This window comes from Vespa mandarinia, chromosome 20 (genome assembly GCF_050613455.1).
Source record: "Vespa mandarinia isolate Hongniang chromosome 20, ASM5061345v1, whole genome shotgun sequence".
Taxonomy (NCBI): Eukaryota; Metazoa; Arthropoda; class Insecta; order Hymenoptera; family Vespidae; genus Vespa; species Vespa mandarinia.
In genome coordinates, this window is record NC_140829.1 from 1,451,755 (window position 1) to 1,475,000 (window position 23,246).

General features: G+C 29.1%; 3 protein-coding genes across 8 annotated transcripts in view; 1 reads left to right on the top strand and 2 right to left on the bottom strand.

Moving 5' to 3' along the window:
* Positions 1-94: 94 nt before the first annotated feature.
* On the bottom strand, positions 95-5,165 carry Cul5 (cullin 5). Its single transcript, XM_035879046.2, has 11 exons — positions 5,093-5,165; positions 4,326-4,535; positions 3,991-4,170; positions 3,740-3,881; positions 3,254-3,568; positions 2,673-3,145; positions 2,325-2,588; positions 2,069-2,224; positions 1,220-1,500; positions 919-1,042; positions 95-780 (listed from the first exon to the last, which is right to left on the bottom strand). The coding sequence occupies exons 1-11, from the start codon at positions 5,108-5,110 to the stop codon at positions 586-588; spliced, it is 2,358 nt and encodes a 785-aa protein (XP_035734939.1). The 5' UTR covers positions 5,111-5,165; the 3' UTR covers positions 95-585.
* A 257-nt stretch (positions 5,166-5,422) lies between these two features.
* Positions 5,423-6,845, top strand: LOC146872350 (uncharacterized). 2 transcript variants are annotated; one of them, XR_014983336.1, is made up of 3 exons: positions 5,423-5,633; positions 5,944-6,104; positions 6,705-6,845. XR_014983336.1 is itself a non-coding variant. In XM_085662973.1 (2 exons), the coding sequence occupies exons 1-2, from the start codon at positions 5,523-5,525 to the stop codon at positions 6,034-6,036; spliced, it is 204 nt and encodes a 67-aa protein (XP_085519099.1). In that variant the 5' UTR covers positions 5,423-5,522; the 3' UTR covers positions 6,037-6,157. The 2 variants fall into 2 exon arrangements, 1 of the variants encoding a protein (XP_085519099.1); XM_085662973.1 differs by lacking the exon at positions 6,705-6,845 and having other exon boundaries at positions 5,944-6,157.
* The window catches only part of LOC118447243 (A disintegrin and metalloproteinase with thrombospondin motifs 7), a 90,646-nt gene continuing 74,235 nt past the window's right edge, over positions 6,836-23,246 (bottom strand). For 3 of the 5 annotated variants that reach the window (XM_035878980.2, XM_035878979.2, XM_035878983.2), the window contains 14 exons: positions 18,336-18,783; positions 16,765-17,084; positions 15,861-16,135; positions 14,144-14,290; positions 12,528-12,678; positions 12,322-12,411; positions 11,751-12,066; positions 10,646-10,773; positions 10,271-10,518; positions 10,044-10,161; positions 9,621-9,883; positions 7,660-8,174; positions 7,071-7,244; positions 6,836-6,987 (listed from right to left, as the gene is read on the bottom strand). In XM_035878980.2, coding sequence (XP_035734873.2) covers positions 6,836-6,987; positions 7,071-7,244; positions 7,660-8,174; positions 9,621-9,883; positions 10,044-10,161; positions 10,271-10,518; positions 10,646-10,773; positions 11,751-12,066; positions 12,322-12,411; positions 12,528-12,678; positions 14,144-14,290; positions 15,861-16,135; positions 16,765-17,084; positions 18,336-18,783 — 3,345 coding nt within the window. Of the gene's footprint in view, positions 6,988-7,070; positions 7,245-7,645; positions 8,175-9,620; positions 9,884-10,043; positions 10,162-10,270; positions 10,519-10,645; positions 10,774-11,750; positions 12,067-12,321; positions 12,412-12,527; positions 12,679-14,143; positions 14,291-15,860; positions 16,136-16,764; positions 17,085-18,335; positions 18,784-23,246 lie in introns of those variants that run through there. The other 2 variants (XM_085662969.1, XM_035878982.2) reach the window with 2 other exon arrangements.

Below are 23,246 nucleotides of genomic sequence, written 5' to 3' on the forward strand. Positions count from 1 at the left end.
TACCTATTTTCAAAATATTTAAAATTCATTTCTAGAAAAGCGATATTGAAATTGTCAAAATTATTTGGAAGATAAAATCAAGTTGCAAGTTGATTATATGGGATAAACTAGCAAAATGTAAAAATTAATATCTTTCGATTAGCCTGATTTTATTTCAATATTTATTAATAATAGATTTCATTATGAATAATAATTTATTATAAGGAAGTAAAAACTTTATACACGTTATTTGTGTAACATATTTCAAAGTTTACATAAGAAGTCTAACAAATTATACATATTCATACTTGCTCATAGTATGTTGCTATTAAGATACTTTGTAGATCTTTCTTATATGCTTTACCCCTGTTTCTTCGAATACATGTCCATTGGAGTGATATGACTTCTTATATTATTCGTAATTCCACATAAGGTTACTAACCGTCCAATTCTTTTCTTTTTGGAGTTCACAAAGAATGTCATATATCTTTGTATCTTTTACTATTCTCAAGTATACATCTTTGCACGAGGAAAACTCAATTTTTATAAAAATATAATATTAATAATAGAAGTTTGAACAATTTTATATGGATATATATTTCGGTGTTACGCCATATACACAAATGTATTAATATCATCATCGTGTCTACGAATATATTTGTGCTCAATAAGCCATTCAATTTGTTCTTTTATCATCTTTTTACTTGGTAAAAACATATTTTTTAATATATCTACTAATTCAGTTTGTAATTGAACATTACTAATTTTCTTTCTTATTTTTAAAATCTTGATGATAGCTTCCTATTTGTACAACATAAGTAATATATATATATATATACATATATACACATATATATACATATATATACATATATACATAATATTATTAACATAACGATCAGAAAAATAATTGTATATATGTATAAATAATTAAAATACCTGAACTCGTAATATTCTCAGTTGTACGATTGATTGATTATCCTCTTCTTTACTTCTTTCCGTAGATAATTGTAATCGACCTATTAGATTTATCTTTCCTCTTTTTTGTAATTTTCCATTTTTTCTGCAAAATAAATAAAATCTATCATGTATGCAGAAATTAAAAAATATTGAGAAAAATTGAACACAAAGGAATAACTTAAAAAAAATATATAATACTTTTATATATATATATATATATATATATATATATATATATATATATATATAAAAGTGATATAATAATTTATTATATACTAACACTATGGCAAACTCTTGATTCACCCAAAATCTTGTATCGTTCCCAAAATCTTTTGGACTATATGCATGTGGTTCTACTAAAAGAAGTTGACGTTTTAATTTTGGAAAAGCACATAATGACCATAGCGTTCGTCGTAACTCTGGATCAGGAAGTTCTGTAGCAAGACGAAGATTCTCATAAGAAATTTTTTCAAAAGGCCGTTGATTCCAAGCAAATAAAACAGCCATTTGAAATGTTGTGACGTCCACATCGAAGCGACCCACTTGGTTGGAAAATGTTATCTGGAACACCATCCAAATTGGTTGCAAGATGATGCTGAAAATTAGAATCGGGATATTGTACTTTGTGAAAAATTACAAAATACCCCTCTTTGTTACTAAATAAATAAAATTTTTCTTGTATTATATAAGTTACATATATATATATAAGTTATATATATATATATATAAGTTACATATGTATATATATTAATATATACATAAGTTTTTTATATATATATATATATCAATATTTTTAAATAATTAATAGATATAATTAAATTAGTACTTATTGATCTATGAATATTACATTATTAAAAAGGAATAAAATTTATTCAACAAAGTGATTTTTTGATTTTATTATATAAATACTTTTATTTAAAAGTAAATTAATTAAAAGTAAATTAATTAAAAATGTTTATACTTTAATCCACAACGAATTTGATTTAATAGATTGTTAAAAATATACGGAAATGTGAAGCAATTACGTTTATAAAACTAATTATAATTTTTTATGGATGATATATAATATACAGATATTTATATTTTCTGTTCATATTATTATTGGAAAAGCTCACGTATATATTCTTACCGTGCCATTTGACATATGATGATACCATTGTAACTTTCGTCCACTGTGCTTTTTTTTGTAAAATTCTTCAACTTCTGGTATATAATCTTCAAGTTGTAAAGGTAAACTTACAGTAACCCTTTCACTACCTCTTGCCCAGGCACCTGCGTTTAATATCTATATACAAAAATTTGTGTATTATGATTTTATTTGTAAGATCTGTAGCGGTCTGTTAAAAAAGATGTTACATCTCAAATATAACAATGAATACTATCACCTTTATATTTATGCTATCTGCGATGGCAGCACGACATTGTTCTTTAAATTGTTGATTAAGATCTTGAGATACTTTAATATCTTGAAACATTCTGGCTAATTTATTGACATAATCAGCAGGCATACCAACTTCTCTAAGCCATTCTACCATATTTTCTTCCTTTTCAGAATCTGCTGATGTATCTAATATAAGCCTTCTTGTTAAATGTGCCTTATGATAACGCATGAAAACATCTTTATTTTGTACGTATTTTAAAACAAGTAACTGAAATGAAATATTAAATAAATTATTTATTAATAAGATTTATTTTAATAAGAAATAAGAATGAAATTTGCACTTTGTACCGACCACATCTCTTAATTTGCTTTCTATTTCATCTGAAGTTAATTTCTTACTTAATGGAGTTTTTCTAAGAAGCATATCACAGTAATTAGCTAACAATTCTGGACATTTTGATTCTGGCTGTCCATTGTTATTATTATTAGGTTTATTGTTTACAATTGTTGTACCGATGCCAGAAGCTTGGCGAGCAGGTAATTCGAGTCTAAAAACTGTAGCATCGTTAACAACGAGCTTGTAAGCTTTATCTCGTGCAGTAAGGAAACGTGGGTCATCATCAAATGCTTCTTTCACTAAAGTGGAAAATCGTCTAAATAGATCTAATAATCTTTCTACATATTTTTCCGAGTCTTGAGTAATAAAATCTACTGCTGCCATCATATCTGCTAATCCTGCACTTGCTATATGTTCTTCAAGATTTCTTAACATAGGACCAACCCCTTCTGATACTCTATCCATTAGTTTTAACATTAATCGAAGTTCTGTAATCATAGATCAAAAGTAACAAAAATATTTTGATACTGGTTAAAATATAAAATCTAGATAAAATATAATATTTCAACTATTTAAAAGTACAAACGGAGACTTACCGTCCGTTTGATGATGTTGTATCATTCTTGGACATTCCGCAAGTATAACTGATTTAAAAGTTGCTACTAAAACTCTTACACAACAATCAGTTAAAAGTTGTACACTTGCACTATTTGGTTCTAAATATTTTTGTGCACGTAGTTCTTCTTCCCTTAATTTAGATTCTGCATAGCGCATGTAATTTTCTACTCCATGTAATGACAATTGTTCTGGCGCTTTAACCCAATAAAATGCTTCTGTTGCTTCTATATAGGCAGCTTCAAAATTTTCTCTATAGATCTGTAGTTTATCGGCTGTATTTGAACACAGATTTACTAAAAGCAAACGATATTAAAATATTACGTTACAATTTTAATTGTTATATTAAAAAAAAAAAAAAAAAAAAAAAAAAAAAAAAAAAAAAAAAAAAAAATACTATTAACATTATTTATAAAAATAATACAAGAAAATATAATCAGAGTAGGATAATATTTATCTATTTATACCATAAGATTCTCTAACACCAATAACTAATTGGGAATCAAATGCTTCCCCATTTCTTTCAGCACGTACTAATCTCATAGCCGAATCTTGGAGTCTCTGTTTTATTTCACCAAATATACTTTGATTCCAACTATCTAACATCAGCTATATTGAAAACATGATATGGTTAAATTATTTCATTTAAATATACGATTAGACAATAATCATATATTTATATATAAATATTATATATAGATATGATAAAAAATCATACTTTCCTGACGAGATCATCAGACTGATTTCTCTTCGGTACACTAGAACTAATTTTTCCAGCAAGATATGTTTCTAATAGCCCAAATGGGGTAGGTAAATAATTGCACTGTGCAAAAAACTTTCTCCATTCAGCTATATATGCCTTTAATAATGCTTGTTCCTCTTGATGCGCTAATACTCTCTATATAAAGTGCAAATTTAAGGAATGTATATATCTTAAAATTATTATAATTTGGAAAAATATATTTTAACATCATTTTAAAATATGATGTTATATATGATAAATAAAATGAAAAGATATTATAATTTTGTTGCTTAAAATAATGATATTCTTACTTGTTGAGCTTGCTTTATAAAATCCATTATATTTTCTTTAAGAAGATTGCGTAACTTTGTAGATCCCTTTTCATCCCACATACATACCAAGTGAATAGAGTAAAATAAATCTTGCCATTCTGCATGTGTTACTGGTTCTTGGTTAAGAAGTTTCAATATTATAGGGTGCATGTATGGCCATTTATCTTCAAATGTAAATTCATCTTTATTCTGAAAAATACATCTATAATTACTAGATTGTATTATTTATTACTCTCATATATATTACAAATGAACGATATTTACAATTTATTAATTGCTATATTAATTGTTCGTACAAACTTTTTTATTTTTACAATTAAATAGAACTAATACTAAAATTGTATCATACGATTAATAACTATTATTAACAATAATGTATTTTACATATGAAATTCTATCCCTTATTCTCTTCCTCTTCCTAACTTATAATTATTAAATGTTATTACATTTATGAGAACTTTTTGTTCATTGAAAACAATTCTTATTTAAAATCCATATCAAAGAATAACAAATTCTAATATAAATAAACAATACTAAAAATAAATTTAAACCTAAAAATTGACCGTTATTGAACAATACATTTTTGTCTATATTTAAATGTTGCATACATTTAAAAAAAAAATACAATCTCCCTTTAATAGTATAAAACATAGAACGTTCTAAATAAATATATATACAAGTTGAAAAACAAATCAATAATATATTTAAACAATTTTTTAACTAATATTTATTTAGTGACAACTAACCTTTAACATCGACGCCATCACAAAATTTTGACATATCCTATGTTTAGTCTGAGTACGCCAATGAACTCGTGCAGTGTTGCAAACTGATTAAATTAAAAAACTCCTATTCTGTGTTAGTGAAATGAACGTAGAAAGTTTTAATTGGAGCTAATGTGAAAAGGAAAAATAAAAATCGATCAATAGCAACGAAGTTAATATCTTGTAAAGTGTTCTTATTGGTCAATCAATATTAACACGATAAAATTTACGCCAATTTGTGCTCACAAAGAGCAAATCGAGCACACCTAATCTTTAGTGAACATAAACGAATAGTATTATCGTCTCTATGTATGATATATCTATTGGTAGATCTATTTCATGCCGTGTCGTATTGAACATCTTGGGAGCATATAATTTAATTGGTAACTAGAATTCTTTAACAAAAAGCAAAATGTTTGCTATCCGAAAGACAATTGGAAATGCACGATTGGCAAAACAGATGATTGTACAACAACGAAGAACCGTTATTGATTTACCTCCTTCCGTCAAAGTAACATTTATCGTAAGTTTTCTTTTTATTTCTATGACATTATGTAATTTCTTCATTGTCCTTTAAAATATTATTCTTTAAATATTCTTAGATAATATTATTGAATTTTTCTAATTAATATTTTTTTGGTCAATTCAATTTTAAACAAAAGCATTAAAAAGATAGAAGATGATAATCTATGTAAATTTTATACATACATTTCATCGTTTAAGTCAAAGTTTAAGTGTCTAATAGATTTTTATAGATTGTATATTATTGCATTAATAAATTTTGTTATTGTTACAACAATTATTTCTATGATATTATTTTTCTTCTTTTTCAGGAAAAATTAATTGGTGGAATAGCAATTACTGTGTCTATGCTAGCAATACCTACATATATTTCATGTAACATAAAGAATTATAGGAAGAGTTAAGATGAAAATGTAATTACATCTATAGTTACAAAGTATCGGCTATAACAATGCTGTTACTTAGGATTATTGTAAGATAATGTATTTAAAAATTTAAGAACCAATAAGATCTATATTCAAAAGATATAGTCCATATTTAAAAAAAAAAAAAAAAAGAAAAAAAAAAAAGAAAAAAAAGAAGTTTTAACTTAATTTAATCCTTTAATCGATTTTAAAATCTTAATAAAAAAAAAATATTTAATTTTTATGTCATTCTTTTTATTTAGTTTTTTTATTGAAATTTCAAGAGAATCATAAAAGATATTGTCAGTTATTATATTCAGAAGGAAATAAGTAACGTGCCAATGAGTTGCGATACATAAATTTGTTACATAAATAAATACGATAACAACAATTTTGATATCGTTTATTATGATATCACAGAGATATGATGATGATGATTATCACGTAAAGCATAATTTGAAAATAGATGTCAATTTTTTTTTCCTTTTTTTTTTTTTTTTATTATTTGTTTTTGCTTAAAACGATTAAGCGTTACAAAATTTTTCAAATGATATTATAAATGCGAATAAATAGGATCGATCGATAAGATTCGTAGATTCGATATTTATTTAGGATCATTAAACAATTAAAATTGATCTTTATGACGTCGATTGTTTCCATTTATTTAGATAGAAGCTGGGATATGGTGAAGAATAATAATTAAAAAAAGAGAAAACAAGAAAAAAAAAAAAAAAAGAAAATAATAAGGCTAACGACGTCGTTTTGTATGAGATTATCAAAATATTATCAGGGACGTAAATTATTTTTCAAAAATGTTTCTGTTATGACGAATATGTTGTTTACGTCTTTTCAAACAAGTGGCACAACATTTTTCTCGTACGATCGAGGAAACGTCGCATATCCGTCTATAAGTTGCACACATCGACGAAGGTATTATAATGTCCTTGCAATCTAAAAATAAAAGAAATTATTAATATCATCGACATAGTAGATCATTTTTGATCGAATCAAAATGAAATAAATATAATAATTACCATCCTTCTCGTTGGTACAATGTTTTCTGTAATAACATCGTCTATTACCAATTGGTTTTCTTTCGTAATTACAATCGTTGGATAATAAGTTTGTTGTTCGGTCACGACACTCGACTTTTCTATTTCTTACGCCATATTTTACGAGACAAGTTGCATTACAGGTTCCCCAAATCCCTAAAAAAAAAAGTAAAAAAAAAAAAAAAGAAAAAAAAAACAAACGTTAAAACGTTATCAAAGAGATTTGCAATATTAATGATTACTAATTATAGTACGTTATGTTATCACGATTATTAAAATTACTTTTCGTCACGAAGACATAAATTTGGTCTTTCGGTTTGAGATTAAAGGGATAAGAGCTAATTATAGTAGTATTAGTAGTCATATACATGTATTTAATAACAGGAAATATTTAACATTTTTTTTACTATCATGATGTTTTTTTCTCAATTACTAATTCAATCATTTATAATCGAGAGGATTTTTTTCTCTCTCTCTCTCTCTCTCTCTCTCTCTTTCTATTTTTATTTTTTTATTTTCAAGCGAATGCAGAAGACCATCATCATAGTGTTACGTACGATTAGCACCTTACCGACGATCCACTTTCCTTCATAACAATCCTCCACGCTGATAGGTTTGTCATCCAAATTACAATCTCCTGGATTTGAACAAGTGACCTTTCTACTTCTTTTTCCGTAAGAACAATGACTCCATCTCGAAAGAATCCATTTGGACTTTGTATTGTACATGGAATTGTTTGGATTTTCATCGAAGACATTATCGAATTCAAGGATCTCTGGTTCCGCAGTGGTCAGGCCATCGATCAATGTGATACCATCGTGATCGTTTGAACTGACATTGTAAAAGGACGCATCTTTGTTTTCCGTATAGACTATCAAAGGTATTTCCGAGGATAATCCGCATGGTGGTAAATTTTGACAAGGACCTACTTCTTCGGGTCTAGCGTCCTTGTCGCAATCTTTATCCGGTAAAGCTAAATCGGATCGATCCGTTCCTGTACCCGATGAAACGCACATCACCGATCTTTTACGTAAAGCATCTTCGCCGCATGTTACAGGACACATTTGCCATGGTCCAACCCACCATCTACGAAATGGATGTTATATAAGAATATTTTTAATCGGTGATTTAGTGTTATGAAATATTTTCTTTTACGATTGTTCCTTATATGTATAATTTATTTAACACTTTGACGGATGGAATTTGATCGATGCACTTTTCATCAGATAAAAGATTTACACTTGTTGCTAGCAATTATTAAAATTTTTTTGCAAAAACTTTCTCACGAAAATTTATAGCCGGTAATATTTATTGTTATAGTAAGGAGAGATAAGAATCGTAATTATTTCAGTTATAAAATAATCTATACTCATCTTTCTCTAGCTTTTATTTTATTTTTTATTTTTCTTTTTTTTTTGTTCCCCTTTTTTTTTTTTTTTTTTATTTTTATTCCCATTATAATTATCAAAGCCAAAATTTTTTTTACTCCGTCGATTACGTTTTATTTTTATTTTTGTTTTTTTGGTATCCACTTTTTATTTTTGTTTGCTTCGGTATCGTTTTCTTTTTGTTGCTTATCATAACGATTCGTTTCAAATAAATTCATTAAACCATTGCCGAGTAATCTTGATTCATATAGAGTCTAAGTATATTTTTTATCCACAAACTTTAAATGTATTACAATAGTTAAGTACAGTATTGATTCTTTCATAAAGATATATTGAGAACATTGTCTTGACATGACCATTACAATTTGCTTTTTATTGAAACTATTTTCGTCTTTATCGGAATCATCTATTAGATTGGAAACTATGAAATGGGCGTTGATTGAAAATAAATGACTAAATAAAAACGCCCGTTTCATAGTTTCCAACCTAATATTACTGAAGTTCAATAGATTTTAATAATTTATCGCTACAATTTCATTTTCGTCGTTTAAATCTTATAGTGATCAGATATCGATGTTATCTGATATCTAGTTACTAATGTCTGATAGATTTTCAGTTTTTATTTTATCGTTATCATAAAATATTATTAACGGTATTTATTTCACGATTTCTAAATAAAGTCTTTAGGATTGTGAGAAATAGTAGAACAGGTTGTGAAAAATTTTAATTGAAATTTAAACCTAATAATCGGATAAAGGTAATATCAGGCCGTGTTACCAGACAATAACTGCTGCTTAAGTGAAGTCACATCAATATGATATAAGCCGATAATTTCTGGTTAATATAATTCACGTATACTTAGCTGACTCCAGCCGTCAAATTGTTAACAGTCTAAGCCATAGGTGGGCAACTATTTTTTCGCTGCGGGCCGTACAACTCTCATCATCGATCAATTCGTTTCTTAATTACTTAAGTATACTAGTCATCATTCTATTGCTTCATATTTAAAAAAAAAAAAATATGCAGCTCACGGTAAGATACGATGGTCTCAAATATTGGTATTCGTTTTTTCTCATAAAGAGCCACATACGACCCGTGGTGGACCGCTTATTGTCCACCTATGCTCTAAATTATTCATACAAACCTGGCAGGGCAAGGGTTTGAATTACATTTCCGTAATTTAGTTTCTGGCTTAATCGTGACGTTGCAAAAGTGCTCTTCCACGACACCACTCTTTTTTTCCTGGCAAAGAGCTCGAGATGTTTGTGTACCACCACCGCAGGTTACCGTGCATAATGACCAATCGGAAAATATCCAAACGTATTCTGGGGCACGATCAGGTTCCTTCTTTGGTACTGTGTACTCGTAACGCAGACCAAAGTTTCGATAATGTCCTCTATAAATTAACTGAAACGATGCGATTTTATTAGATGTTTCACGATCATTTCTTTTTTTTCTTTTCGTTTTATTTATTTTTTTTTCTTTTTTTTTTTCACGAAAAAGAATAGTTCAGACGTAAAGATAAATAATGAATAAACAGGTTATTTTAAGGATTATCGGTACTCACGTAGACCGCAATGTCTTCTTTGATAGGGCCAGGTATTCTGATCTTTTCTCTATCTCGATCACGTTCATAGAGGGCCGGAGTTCCGGCGACTTCGTATTCTCCTGCCAGAGTGATCTGCCTGTCCAATTAGTATCCTGGCGTTAGACTTCAGTTCGAACAAATCTTTATCAGATACAAGTGTTAAGAGATCGATAATTCTTTGTTTTTATTACCGTACACTTACGTACCGTTTTCCATTAAGGAAGTACTTGTCAGATTTTGGTACTCCAATGCCAATGTAGTTTTTACTATTGCCAACTTCTTCTATCTTGATATTACGTGATCCAGTAGGTACCACGATGACCTCCTTGTATCCAGGACCATCGTTTTTGTCATAGATCCCACTAGTAGTTTCACATTGTGTGCCATCGCCATGACAGATACCGCATCGATCTTCTGTGGCATCAGAATCAACGGTCCAGTCGCAGCCAACCTTCTGAAAAAGGATAAAAATTAAGATTGATTCTGGTTTTTACGTTAACTTGTCCTGGCTACATTTTTTTTCTTCTTTTGAAGGAAAGAGAAAAAGAGAGAGAGAGGGGGGGGGAAGAAAGAATACTGACTCTACATATTCCGGCGATGCACATATCTCGACTACCGACGTTACAGGGTGTACCATCAAGGGCTGCTTCACCCCAAGGAACGATCACACTTTCGTCTATGTCAGTGCAGTAAAGTTCACATGGTTCGGCTATAACAAAACAATATGGAAGAAACATTAAATATTGATTATATAGATTTTGTATTACAAAATTAATTTTTTGCAAATCAAATTTATCCTTTGACAAATCAAATACAACCTTTTTGGAAATCAAGTTTCTCTAAAAATTTGTTTCTTTTAAGCTTTCATAATAAAAATTATAATCAGATATAAATTTGTTATTAAGAAATACGAAATGTTATAATACAAAGATACGTTGCACAGAAAAATATTTATTTAATAGTAATCAAGAAATTGTTATAATTCATAATAATATGGAAATCTAATCAGATAAAAATAAATTTATTTAACAATTTTTTCGAACATTCTTCTCTATGATGAGTTAGCTTTTTTATAACACCCTACAAATTTGGAAATTAATTAATTGTGATTGTATGCAATATTGTAAAGCATCAAAATCAAAATTTTTAAACGTGATCGTATTTATTTAATATTCTTGCAACATATTATCAAAGTTTAGATAATATTGTTATCAATTTGTGTTCGGAAAATACTGAGATAAAAATTCTGGTATTAGTGTTGATATGTGAAGGAATAATGATTTATGCAAAATCGTACGCTTAATATTTAACAAAAATAATTTAATCTAAGTTTATTGACGAACCTTATTATTAAACGGCTTAAATATCAAATTATCAATAATTAAAGCAAAAATTATCAATAAAATTACAAAAGAGTGAATTTTATTTGCAAATGGATGAATTTAATTTGCAAAGAGATTAATTTGATTAGCAAAAAGTTGAATTTGCAGTACAAAACTTCCATATAGATCAAATTTATTTTATATTATATATCTTATATATATATATATATGTACATACATACACCATATAGTATATATCGAATATAACCTCGACTCAATTTTAATACAATCTTGACATATTTCATAAATTAGTCCGTATTTATTTTCATATTAGTACAAATTTAAAATTAATAATTAAACTCACTCTGATCGAAGTAAGGTAACCAAGTATAATTTTTGCCTTTGTATTCCTTTCCATCGTAATTACTGCACTGGACTGCACGAAAGCTGGGTGTTCCTTCCAAACAAGGTTCTGTGTTGCAAATTTTATATCGGCGTCTTTCGCCGATGCAAAATTTTCCACCATGCACTGGCTCCGGGTGATCGCATTTTCTTTCAATGATCGACACACCCGCACCACAACTCCTCGAACATTCACTCCAAGAGCCCCATTCACCCCAACTGCCGTCGATTGGATGAGGCCGATCGACGATCGGCACACATTTTTGATTTTGACACCACTGTATCAATAATATTATAATATATTATCTATTATTATTATTTATGATACGTTTAAAATAAAATTATAAATTAAAAAATATTGTATAATATATTTATAATCCCTGTGTCATAATATATTTTATAGAATAGCAAATTTTAGTTATATATTTTTATAGTATATATTGTTTATTTGATTTTAATTATTATAATTATCATTAATAATATGAAAAAAAGTAAAAGTGAAAAATTAAAATAAATAAGTTTAAAAGACGTACCATATGTTTTCCACAATGAGTTCCAGGTGCAGCTGGATGTAACATGGTAGTACAGGAACCATCGACGATGCACCATAATTTAGAACAAATCTGGACGAATAATGGTTATATTGTATTACTTATGACATTAATTCGTATTAATCGCCAATTAGTACTACTTTCTTTTAACGAAGAGCTCACGATAATCAGTGTCGGTTACGTTTTACCTCCTGCAGAGGAGAGCAGACCGATGCATCTCTGACGCCAAATTGAAGTCTACATTGATGTTCAGCATTATACATAGCTCCTGGTGGTAGATCCGGGTAAGCATAATCATTATCCGCAGGCTCATCCTCTAAGCATTCACCCTTTCCTTGACTAAAATTAATGTTGATAACGAAAATACGAAATACATATTTCTTTTTATTATTTTCCAATTATTGCAAATAATTATATGCAATAAATATCAATAAGATTTATATTACAGACAGAGATATGAGAGATTGGAACAAGTTGAGAAATTTTTTAATTTTTAATTTTTGCAATTTTTGTTTGAATTAATTACTTAATAAAAAAATATGTTGAAATTTGGTTCGACCGTTTGTCTTCAAATATTGTTTAAATTTTTCAGAATATATATATATATATTTTTTTTTTTATATAATATATATTTTACACACACACATATATATATATATATATATAATAAATGAAAAAATGTTCGTTTGATTAAATCAAAATGTATCAATTTACCCCATTGCGGGATAAATTGATACACGTCTGAAATATCTTGATATGACATTTAATAACTAATTTTTATTACTCAAGATATGTTATTTCAGACACATTGGTTATAATATAATTGTAATTTACCTATATATATATATATATATATATATATATATATATATATATATATAAATACTAATAAATGAAAAAAAATATAAATAAATTTAATTGACAGAATAAATAATAAAAAATTAATTTCTTTTCAAGTCTGAGTAACAATGAATGTACGTTTAATTAGAATATCTTATATATCTTATATATTTTAGGTGTAACTCATTTTATAAAACATACGAATTGAATTCATTCTTCGCTTTGCTCAAATTTTAAGAATGAATTATTTTCATCGTATGAAGGCTATAATTATTTTTCCTTTTTTTATTGATTTTTTAAAAATATTTTTTTTACTGTTACATACGACCATTATATTTTTTCAAATTGACCAGCTTTATCAATTCTCAGGGGAATTTATCCCGTAGGAAGCGATTGTACGAAAATATCTTCATAAAAACAATGTGAAACATATAAACAAAGTAAAAGAAAAAAACGTAATAGCTTCATTCACAAATGACTTAAGTCGAATTAATTTAGAGTTTAAATTTTATATATTATCTTCAGATATATTGAAAAGTCGATACGAATATTATATTCTTTCTTCATAATAATGAAAATTATTGAATAATAATTGCTATTGTCAATGTACACAGACGTACGTTCTATCGTGTCAAATAGATAAACAAAAAATTTAAAACATCTGATTCTGATCGAACTAAATATACATAGTGTCCAGATAATTTCAATATATCAGTTTGGTTCTGTATCAACTTGCTCCGGTCTTTCTCTACATAATGATACGAACAATAAATATTTGTTTAAATTTGTTTGATCAAATAATTGTTCAATTTAATTAACAAAATGTTGGTCAAAATTATAAACAGATCTAAAAAAAATGTGTGGATTCGTGATCCATTAATTATAAAAAAAAAAAAAAAAAAAAAAAAATATTATGCAAGCTGTCAAAGTTAAAGATACATATATCAGTAAGTTAGAGACTTACTCTAAAAAATTTGTAATATCTCTTCTGGAACATCTCGACCATGCGACACCGACCGTGTCCACTTCGAAAGTGGGCGTCATGACGTGCAAAGTATCGCCATCGCGTTTACTGCAACCAATTTTTTCCGTATCGTGATACATCCCGAAGCTAAAAAAGAAAAAAAAGGAGAGATAAAACATGTACTACGACTATCGTCCGATAGAACGAAGAAAATTAATAGTTCCTTTTGCTCGTGTAACATAAATAAGACGATGAGGAAGCTTATATTTTTTTTTCTCATTGGTATTGCATAATACATAATATTAGGTCAGGAAAGAGCTGATGAAGATGTTGGGTCTACAAAAAAATTCGTGGCCCTTGCATTCAACCAATTATATAATTTTATTTTGGGTTCAAATTTATTTCTTTCAATTATCCGAATAAGATAAAACGAAACAAATAAATCTCTTTGTTTACATAATCAAACAAAACAGTATCCAGCATGATGTCGTCCGATGAACACAGCGTATCTATCAGGCATTAAATTTTGTTTTCTTATCAATTGAGAAAAATCTTTAGGAAGATCATGAAAATGATTTGCAATGCTTTGAATGAAAATGTTAATGCTTACAGCATGAGTAAAAAGTGATATCGAAGATTTCGTAGTGGCAATTTGGATCTGATTTCTAAAGTGTTCAAAGAAGATTGAAGACGACGTAATTGGATCAGTTATTGAAAGGAAATGCTTATCAAACACAAAAACAACTTGCTGAAAGACATCGTGTCACCTAACAAACAATTTCTAATCGTTCGCATAAGTTGGATAAAATTTAGAAAATTGCTCGTTGGATTTTATACGTGATCAGAGTATAGGAAATAGAAAGATATGCTACGTCACGTAGCATTTTTTTTGCTTTCACAATTCTTTTTTTTTTTTTTTTTTTTTTTTTTTTTTTTTTTTTTTTTATTTTTTTTTTTTTCAAAATCATAACTGTTGATGAGAAGTGGATGTTATGTGATAATTCTAAATGGGGGGGGGGCGGAAATTGTTGGTTAATCCCAATGAATCAGCGGTATCAAACCGCAAAACGTTTTACACAGAAAAAAAGGTGTTGTGCGTTTGACGGGATGTGAAAGTAATCGTTATAACATGAGCTACTTAAATCCGATGAAACTGTTAATTCTGACCGATATTAGGAACAATTAATTCGTCCAAGTGATCCTTTTTGTTTCACGACAATGGACGGCCGTATGCGACAAAAGTCACAACAGATTTTATATATTTCCATGGATAAAAACTTTTCTATCGTGCAATATATTTAATCTCTTAATTACCATTCGTTTCGGTCACTGCAAGACCGTTTAATCGATACCCATTTAAAAACGACAAATAACATTGATACAACCGTTTATTGAATTTTTTGTGGTTTAAAATCATCATTTTCTTTTTTTTTTCTTTTTTTTTTTTTTTTTTTTAAGTGTGTATTCAAAAATAGCCTGATAGACGAGACAAATATATTAAAACTGACGGCAATTGTTTCGAAGAATAAAATGTACATTATTATTATTATTATTATTATTATTTTCTTTTTTTTATAAATAAACAAAAAGTTTATGGAAACAAAGGCTACCAATTAATTTGCAAACCCAATAGATGCTTTTGCTTCTTTTTTTTTTTTCTTTTCTTTTCTTTTCTTTTTCTTTTTTCTTTTCTTTCCTTGTCAAAGATCATGCTCACTTATGTCCAAGTTCATGAGTGATCGTGTGCGCGAGGGTGATACCGTTGTCCTCATTGACGCTACAACTACGATCAGGTTGGCACATGCCGGCCACGTGGGCCACTCCTAGGGTGCTGCAAGGTGTATTGGCTCTCGAGCAAATGTCCTCTCTGGTCACGAGAATCGCCACGTCATGGTGATTCGGATGCGAATCGTCTCCTGGATTTAGTTTCTGCTGCCATTTGCAAAAATTGTAGAGGGTTTTGTCTGCATTCACTGTGATATCCAGTCCTTGCTGATTATAGACAAACATACGTACATGCGTATATTAAATTTATAGACGTAATCGCACTTCTGTAATACGTGATAATGTATAATGGGGAAAGGTCATTGTTAATTCTTATATTTAAAATCTAAAAAAACAAAGAAAAAGAAAAAAAAACAACAACAAAAGGCAAACGGCTCGATCATGCGAGAAAAAAAATCATTAGTAGATATTAATTTTTAAATAAATATTTGTTTACTTTTGTTCGATCAAATAATTTTGTCTCAAAACGTCGTTGAAAATTATTAACAGATCTGGAATAATGTATAAATTTACAACGCGTTAGTCATGAAAAAAAAAAAAACACGAAAAAAAAAGGAAAAAAAGTTACTATGCGAACTATCAAAGACAAGGATACATGTAATATAAAAACTTTTGGTCATAGAAGAGTTTGTAATATCAATAATATTCGTAATATTTATAAAATAAAGCATCGGAAAGTTTCTCGGCCGGATTTAATTCGATTTGCTTTATTTTTTTCTTTTTTCTTTTTTTTTTTTTTTTTTTCTTTTTTCTCTTTTATTTTATTCTTTCATTCACTTCGATCGATAATCGATTAATTCGTACTTGAACATATCTTTTTAATCATCTTTCCATACCTCGGTCTCTTCATCTTCAACGAGAACGATCCTGACGACAACTATGTTAATGAAGTTACCAATGGTAGGATCGAGATAGAGTGAGGATACCATATTCATTATCGTCAAAAGATAAGTCTCAACGTCACCGTCCTGATGAAAAGCCATCATCGTCGTATCTGCGACTACAAGTGCCTCGACGTGACGTGGCCTACTGATCGATCTCTTGGAACGTTGCCACCACTTTGTTGGATGATGTTTCTTTCGACCTCGGCCTTGAACTTGAACCAGACCAGGCTGCGTTTGCCACTCAAGACGAGTCTCCGTCAATCGTCGTGGTTCTGGAAAGATTTTGATCTAATCAAACATCTTGAAAAATGCGTCATTGGTCGAATCAATTATAATAACGTCATAAAGTGGATCGAGGAAAACTTTGAAGGAGATCATTTGTCTTTATTCTTTTTTTTTTTTTTCTCTTTCTCTCTCTTTCTCTCTCTCTCTATCTTTCTCTCTCTTCTTTTTTTTTTTTTCAATGAAATAGGTACGCGCAAAATATCCATGTATGAATTTAATTGCCGTACGACATTGATTTTTCTAGGGTTAAATTGAACCAACCGTCTTTCTTTAAAAATTCTCGATTGTGACCTCGAGCGTATAACGGAACGCGTCGGTAAATCTTCTTGACGAATGGTTGTTATAACGAGGTATTTAACGTTGGCTTATATTAATCGAGCGGCGCGTCAAGGGACCTCGAACGATCTTTTCTCTCTCTCTTTCTCTCTCTTTCTCTTTTTCTTTTTCTCTCTGTATATCTCTCTTTACCATCGGTGTGTCTCCGTTGAAGAAAATTTCGCGTTAATAGAGAGACGCGTTCGGCGTTTGCTTTGCCGTACGATGATTTATGCAGATTGGTCGATCTCTGAAGTTGTAATTAAGATTTCATTTGACACTACTGCAAAGTGGCTTTAGATCAGACCCCTATGGAAATGAATATTCCTTTCATCTTAATAACATACTGTCCTTCTATACAAAGTTGTTACATGCATATATTCGTTCCCGCGAAATTTTGAATTTAACGTCACAACATAACGTCGACATATATATATATATATATATACACATACACATAAATAATTAAATCTTATTAACTGGATGAAGTATTAACGAAGTATTTCGAAAACATGTTAAAACACGGATTTTAGAAGTTTTCTCGACGATACATCAGTGACAAGTTATTAAGTTAAAAAATGATTGGAGGGGTTGGAAAGGGGGGGGGGATAGAAGGAGGAGCAGGAAGAGGTAAGGGTAGCTATAATGTATAATTTCATATTATACATAAATTCATATTAATTTATTGGATATCTTGTTTTGTTCTTTTAAAATAACTTGATACTTTTCGTCACAGAAGTCAGACGTAATCAAAAATCAGAAAGATAGATAGATAGCTAGATAGATAGATAGATAGATAGATAGAGAGAGAGAGAGAGAGAGAGAGAGAGAGCGAAGAAGAATTACGGGAAAAAGAAAAATAAAAAAAAAGTAAGTAAATAAATAAATAAAGGTATTGCCGATGTCAGGTCGTATTCTCTCACCGCGGGTGCCGCAGTTTCTCTCCTGTTTCTTCTTCTTTTTGCGCCGGCGTCTGGCTGCTCGAGCTGGCAGGCCGGCGCCAACCTCACGCCTTCGTTTCTCGGTTGCCCGCCGGAAAACGAGGTGAGGACGAGCACCTTTGCCGTCGCCGGAAGAAGGTACATTGCGGATCCAAGAGTTTCTATCCTTCTCGGTATTCGTTATTCTTCTCTCTTCCTCCTTGTTCGAATCTTTTTCTATCCTTCTCCGTCTTCTCTCGTGTCTCTCCAACTTCTTCTTCTCCTCCTCATCCTCCTCCTCTTTCTCCTTCTCCATCTCTTCTTCCTCCTTCTTCAACTCCTCTTCCTCCTCTTCCTCCTCTTCCTCCTCCTTTCTTAGTTCCCCTTTCTTCGATAATACGGCGACTGGTTCCAGCCAGAACTCGCCATCCGCGCTGTGTAGCACACCCGCCTGAAACACAAAACCAGGTCGGTCTCGTCTTACCCGCAGACGCGTCTCTCCAGCTTACAGTTTCTCTTTCAGATACGGACAAGTTTGGCCCGATCGAAGAGAGATATCCTGCTAAAACTATTGCTCCTCTTGAGGAACAGGACATTGGGAATTGTCAGCGAACGGTTTAGCTTTTTTCTTTTTTTTTTCTTTTTTCTTTTCCTCGTTTCTTTTTCTTTTTTTTTTCTTTTTCTTTTTTTTTTTTTCTTTTTTTTTTTTTTTGTAACAAATGAGTAGAAATATTTCTACTTTCTTTTTCTATACTTTTTTCTTCTTCTTTTTTTTTTTTTTTTTATAACAAATGAGCAAAAATATTTTCATATTTTGTTTTATAATAACTTTTTCCTTTTTTTCTCTTTTTCTTTTCTTTTTTTATTTTTACCTTTTTATTTTTTTTTGTAACAAATAAGTAGAAATATCTCCACTTTTTTCTTCTATAATAATTTTTTCCCTTTTAATTGTTTTTTTTTTTTTTTCTTTTTTTTTTGTAACAAATAAGCAAAAGTATTTCTACTTTTTCCTTCTATAATAATTCTTTCATTTTTTATTTTTTATTTATTTATTTCTCTTTTTTTTTTTTTCTTTTTTTTTTTTTTAGTAAGAAATATTTCCACTTTCTTCTTCTATAATAATAACTTTGCACGATAACATTTTAATGTTCACGTTTCAAACGATTATTTATGAGCAATTTGAAAATATATCTTGCCTTTATTATTCTTTGCTTTTTATATTGTCTTTTTTAAATCATTAAATCGAAATAATAAAATTTATCATTCGTTATACGACTGGATTAATTTAATAAATACGATTAAATTTTAAGCGGCGATCGGATAAAAGAAAAATGAGAAGTGTTAAATGTCGATGGTAACGCTGAAAGTGCAAGATTTGTATCAGAGGTTGAACATCGATCAGTGTCGTTCCGGTTCTCTCGTCGTGTTCCTTTGAACATTGGTAACGGATATCGAAATGCGGGAATGAAATAAGGGCAAAAAAACGAAAGAAAGAAGCGGAAAGAAAAAAGCAAAAAAAAAAAAAGCAAAACAAAACAAAACAAAGCAAAATAAAATAAAGAAAAAAAGAAAAAAAAAGAAAGAAGGAGAGTCGAGAATAAAGTAGGATAAGGTTTATCCTCTTGAGTAGAAAGGGCCAGATGAAAAGGGCACGAAAATAGCAGACGAGTCGAGAAGGCAATTCGCTATTTTGCCTAGCCATCGAATGCGGACCGTGAAAAATAAATCATGGCGCCAATCTTACATAGGTATCTAAGAGGAAGGTCGTCGAAGATGAGAGTGGGGAAAGAGGCCTTCTCCTCAAAGGCCCAACAGCATATGGGCAAAAAAGGCCCATGAGTACATGACTCAGCTCTGTATGGGGCCAGACGACTCGTTCTTCTCACCTACCTACTTTATTTCCTCTCCTCTCTTCTTCTCTCCTATAACTCTCTAACCCTTTCTCTCTTTTTCCCTCCACACGCCCTTCTCTCCTTCTCTTCTTTCTCCTTCTACTTTTCAAAGAGAAAGAATCTCGCCTTCTTTGAACTTCTTTCACTTCTCTCTTGAAGTTCGATCGAGCGGAGAGACATATAAGGAGAGATTTTTTTCTTCACGATACTATATAGCTCTAAATATTTTTTGAAGATTGTACTTTACATTTTTTTTTTTTTCATAAGAGTATAATATATTCATGCATATATTCTCATAATATATTCTCTTATACGTATATAAAATTTTATAAATTATATTTTATAAATATTATATATATATCTGTTTAAAGAATAGATAAAAAATAATTCGATATAATTATTTGTACTCAATTTAGTTATGATTTTATTTTGAAATATGCTAATCCAATTGAAACAAACAAATGAACACTCATATATACGAATATTTAAAAATTTGAAATTTCCATTCAAAATTGATCCAAAGTTGAAATCGGTTAATTTCATTTGCGAATAGGAAATAAATAAGAACGTTATCGTCGATCTGGCGATCTATCTTGAACATCCGTTACTTCGTTGTACACAGTCACGTTCTTCTTCAGAGAATTGCGACTAATCATAAGCAAACACGTGCCGGTTGAGTCCCCGACTAAAAAGCCATTTGTATCCTTCCGTAGCAGTTTAATTGGTTCGCCACAATATGAGACTCATGTAGTATGAAAGATATGAAATATGTATATAGGGTGTATCTTAAAACGTTTAACGATGACAGAATTCAACGAAATTCCTTTACACGGATGATAGAATTATTTATATTTTCATTTCCATTAATATATATATATATATATATATATATATATATATGTCTGTTATTTTACTTTAACAGAAGATATTCAAATATTAATCATCTTTTATCTAAACTCAAGATAATTGCTCCTTTATCTTTTCAACAATATGAAATATTTTTTCATTTCGATTTAAGATAAGATCCGGCGAACGATTTATGACAATTATTTCCAAACAAATTGTATTTTCATAATTGAAATAGAAGAAGATAAAATGAAAGAAGAAAATGAAGAGAAATAAATGCGAGAAGAAACATTTTTGCAAAAAAATTCGTTTCCTTTCGTTTCCTTTCGTTTTTATTTTTATTTCAAAAGTACTCTTGAAACGTGATCCACGTGTTGAAGTATCACCCTGTATATTTATATGCGGTCACGTTTTAGTTGTCCCATTTTACAGAATTCGATTAATCCCGTGTACATCGTAAGATAATTTATATTCCTTGCTGTTTAAGAGCATACCAATGGTGTACGCTCTTTCTCCCACGTGTTCTTGCGTTATATCGAACCGAAGAAAACCGCTTTATAATTATCCCCTTACTTTTTCTTAGCCCTTACCCCGCATTTTACGTCTTCTCTAACATGTACCATCTTGATTATGGTTCACCGACTTATCTCTCGGATTTATCCTTCCATTTTATTTCTTTCCTTTTCTTTTTTCTTTTTTAAATGTTTTTTTTTCTTTTCTAAAGCGTTCATCGCATCATACTCAATTTTTTTTTTCCACAATATTTTTCATGATAAACAATATTTTCTAAAAGATATATGGAATAATTCATTGCCATATGTTTTTTTTTTTTTTCGTTTTTTTTTTATTTATTTTTTTTTTATCTTTTTTTTTTTATCCTTTTTCGTCAGACCTAACTCTTTTCATGATTTATACTTGCGATTTAACAAGCGTCGGTATAAATGTGAATTATAAATTAAGGGCCGATTTAATGCTCTACCTTCTTAGAAGCAAATAGAAAAATAATTTTATATTTGTATCAAAGAAAATGTTTTATTCGTTCGTCAAATATATTAATAGTCGATCAATTATTTTGAAAAAATTATTAAACAAATATTGATCTGTTAGATCTTAATAATTAACGAGATATTATTGTTTATAATTATTTTCAATATAAACGATCTTAAGAGGCAATGAAAAAATCAAATACGTACAAAACGATCTTACAATAAGTTTATTTATTATCTTATTAACGTTGATTAATCGAAAAGAAAAAAACTTTAAAATTGATTTGAAATAATAAGAAAAAAAAAAAGAAGAAAATAAATAGCTTATTTAAATCAATAAATGTTGAAAGCGCCGACTATTTTTTCTTGTATGCATAATCGATGTCTATTATACATTTTGTAATATTTCAAATGTTATTCGATTAATGGCGTTTATAATTTTTCCTAGTTAATTTTTCCTAAATTTCAATTTAATTAATTGTAAAAATTACAATTACTTTTTCTTTCTACATAGCATACTTCACAAATTAATCATTATTTTTATATATATATAGACTTATATCGGTTTGATGATTTTTTTAAAGATAATTCATTAAAGTATCTAATTAATTAAAAGAAACTAAAATACAAAGTATTTCTGTAAAAAAAATGAAACATCTTTAAAGTTTCGATTTATTTTGAATATAATATTTCGTGCTTTTAAAATTTTCGATATATGAAATGATGTAATTTTTCTTAATATATATATATATATATATATATTTTTTTTTTCTATTGCAGCTAACAAACGAAATGTTCGACTGATCCCTTAATTTTCAATTAATATGTACGTACATTTGATTAAGAAAATAAATAATATAGAAAAGAGAAAATAAATAATCTGAAATAATCAAAACGAAGAAGGAGAATTTGTAAAGGGATCGTCTTAATAAAAAAAGTTTGAAATAATAAATATAATTCTAGAACATTTGACTTGAGTTTGCAGTCGAAATATTTATTAAAAGGAAAAGTTAATTTTCCGAATGCTTCAGGAAACGTACTTTGTGGTCTTAAATTATCCAATGGAATCATATTTTCAAGTTTCAAAGCTTTTTAATCATCGAAAAGAGAATAAAAGAAAGCTAAAGAGATAAAGAGAGAAAGAGAGAGAGAGAGAGAGAGAGATAGAGAGATAGAGAGAGAGAGAGAGA

Excerpts from the sequence above, each read along its gene's own strand:
- Cul5 (XM_035879046.2), bottom strand. Across the intron at positions 3,569-3,739 it reads TGGTGTTAGAGAATCTTATG|TAAATCTGTGTTCAAATACA; the intron begins GTATAAATAGAT and ends GTTTGCTTTTAG. Across the intron at positions 2,589-2,672 it reads AAAGCAAATTAAGAGATGTG|TTACTTGTTTTAAAATACGT; the intron begins GTCGGTACAAAG and ends ATTTCATTTCAG.
- LOC146872350 (XM_085662973.1), top strand. The coding sequence starts at position 5,523 with ATGTTTGCTATCCGAAAGACAATTGGAAATGCACGATTGGCAAAACAG. Across the intron at positions 5,634-5,943 it reads CCGTCAAAGTAACATTTATC|GAAAAATTAATTGGTGGAAT; the intron begins GTAAGTTTTCTT and ends CTTCTTTTTCAG.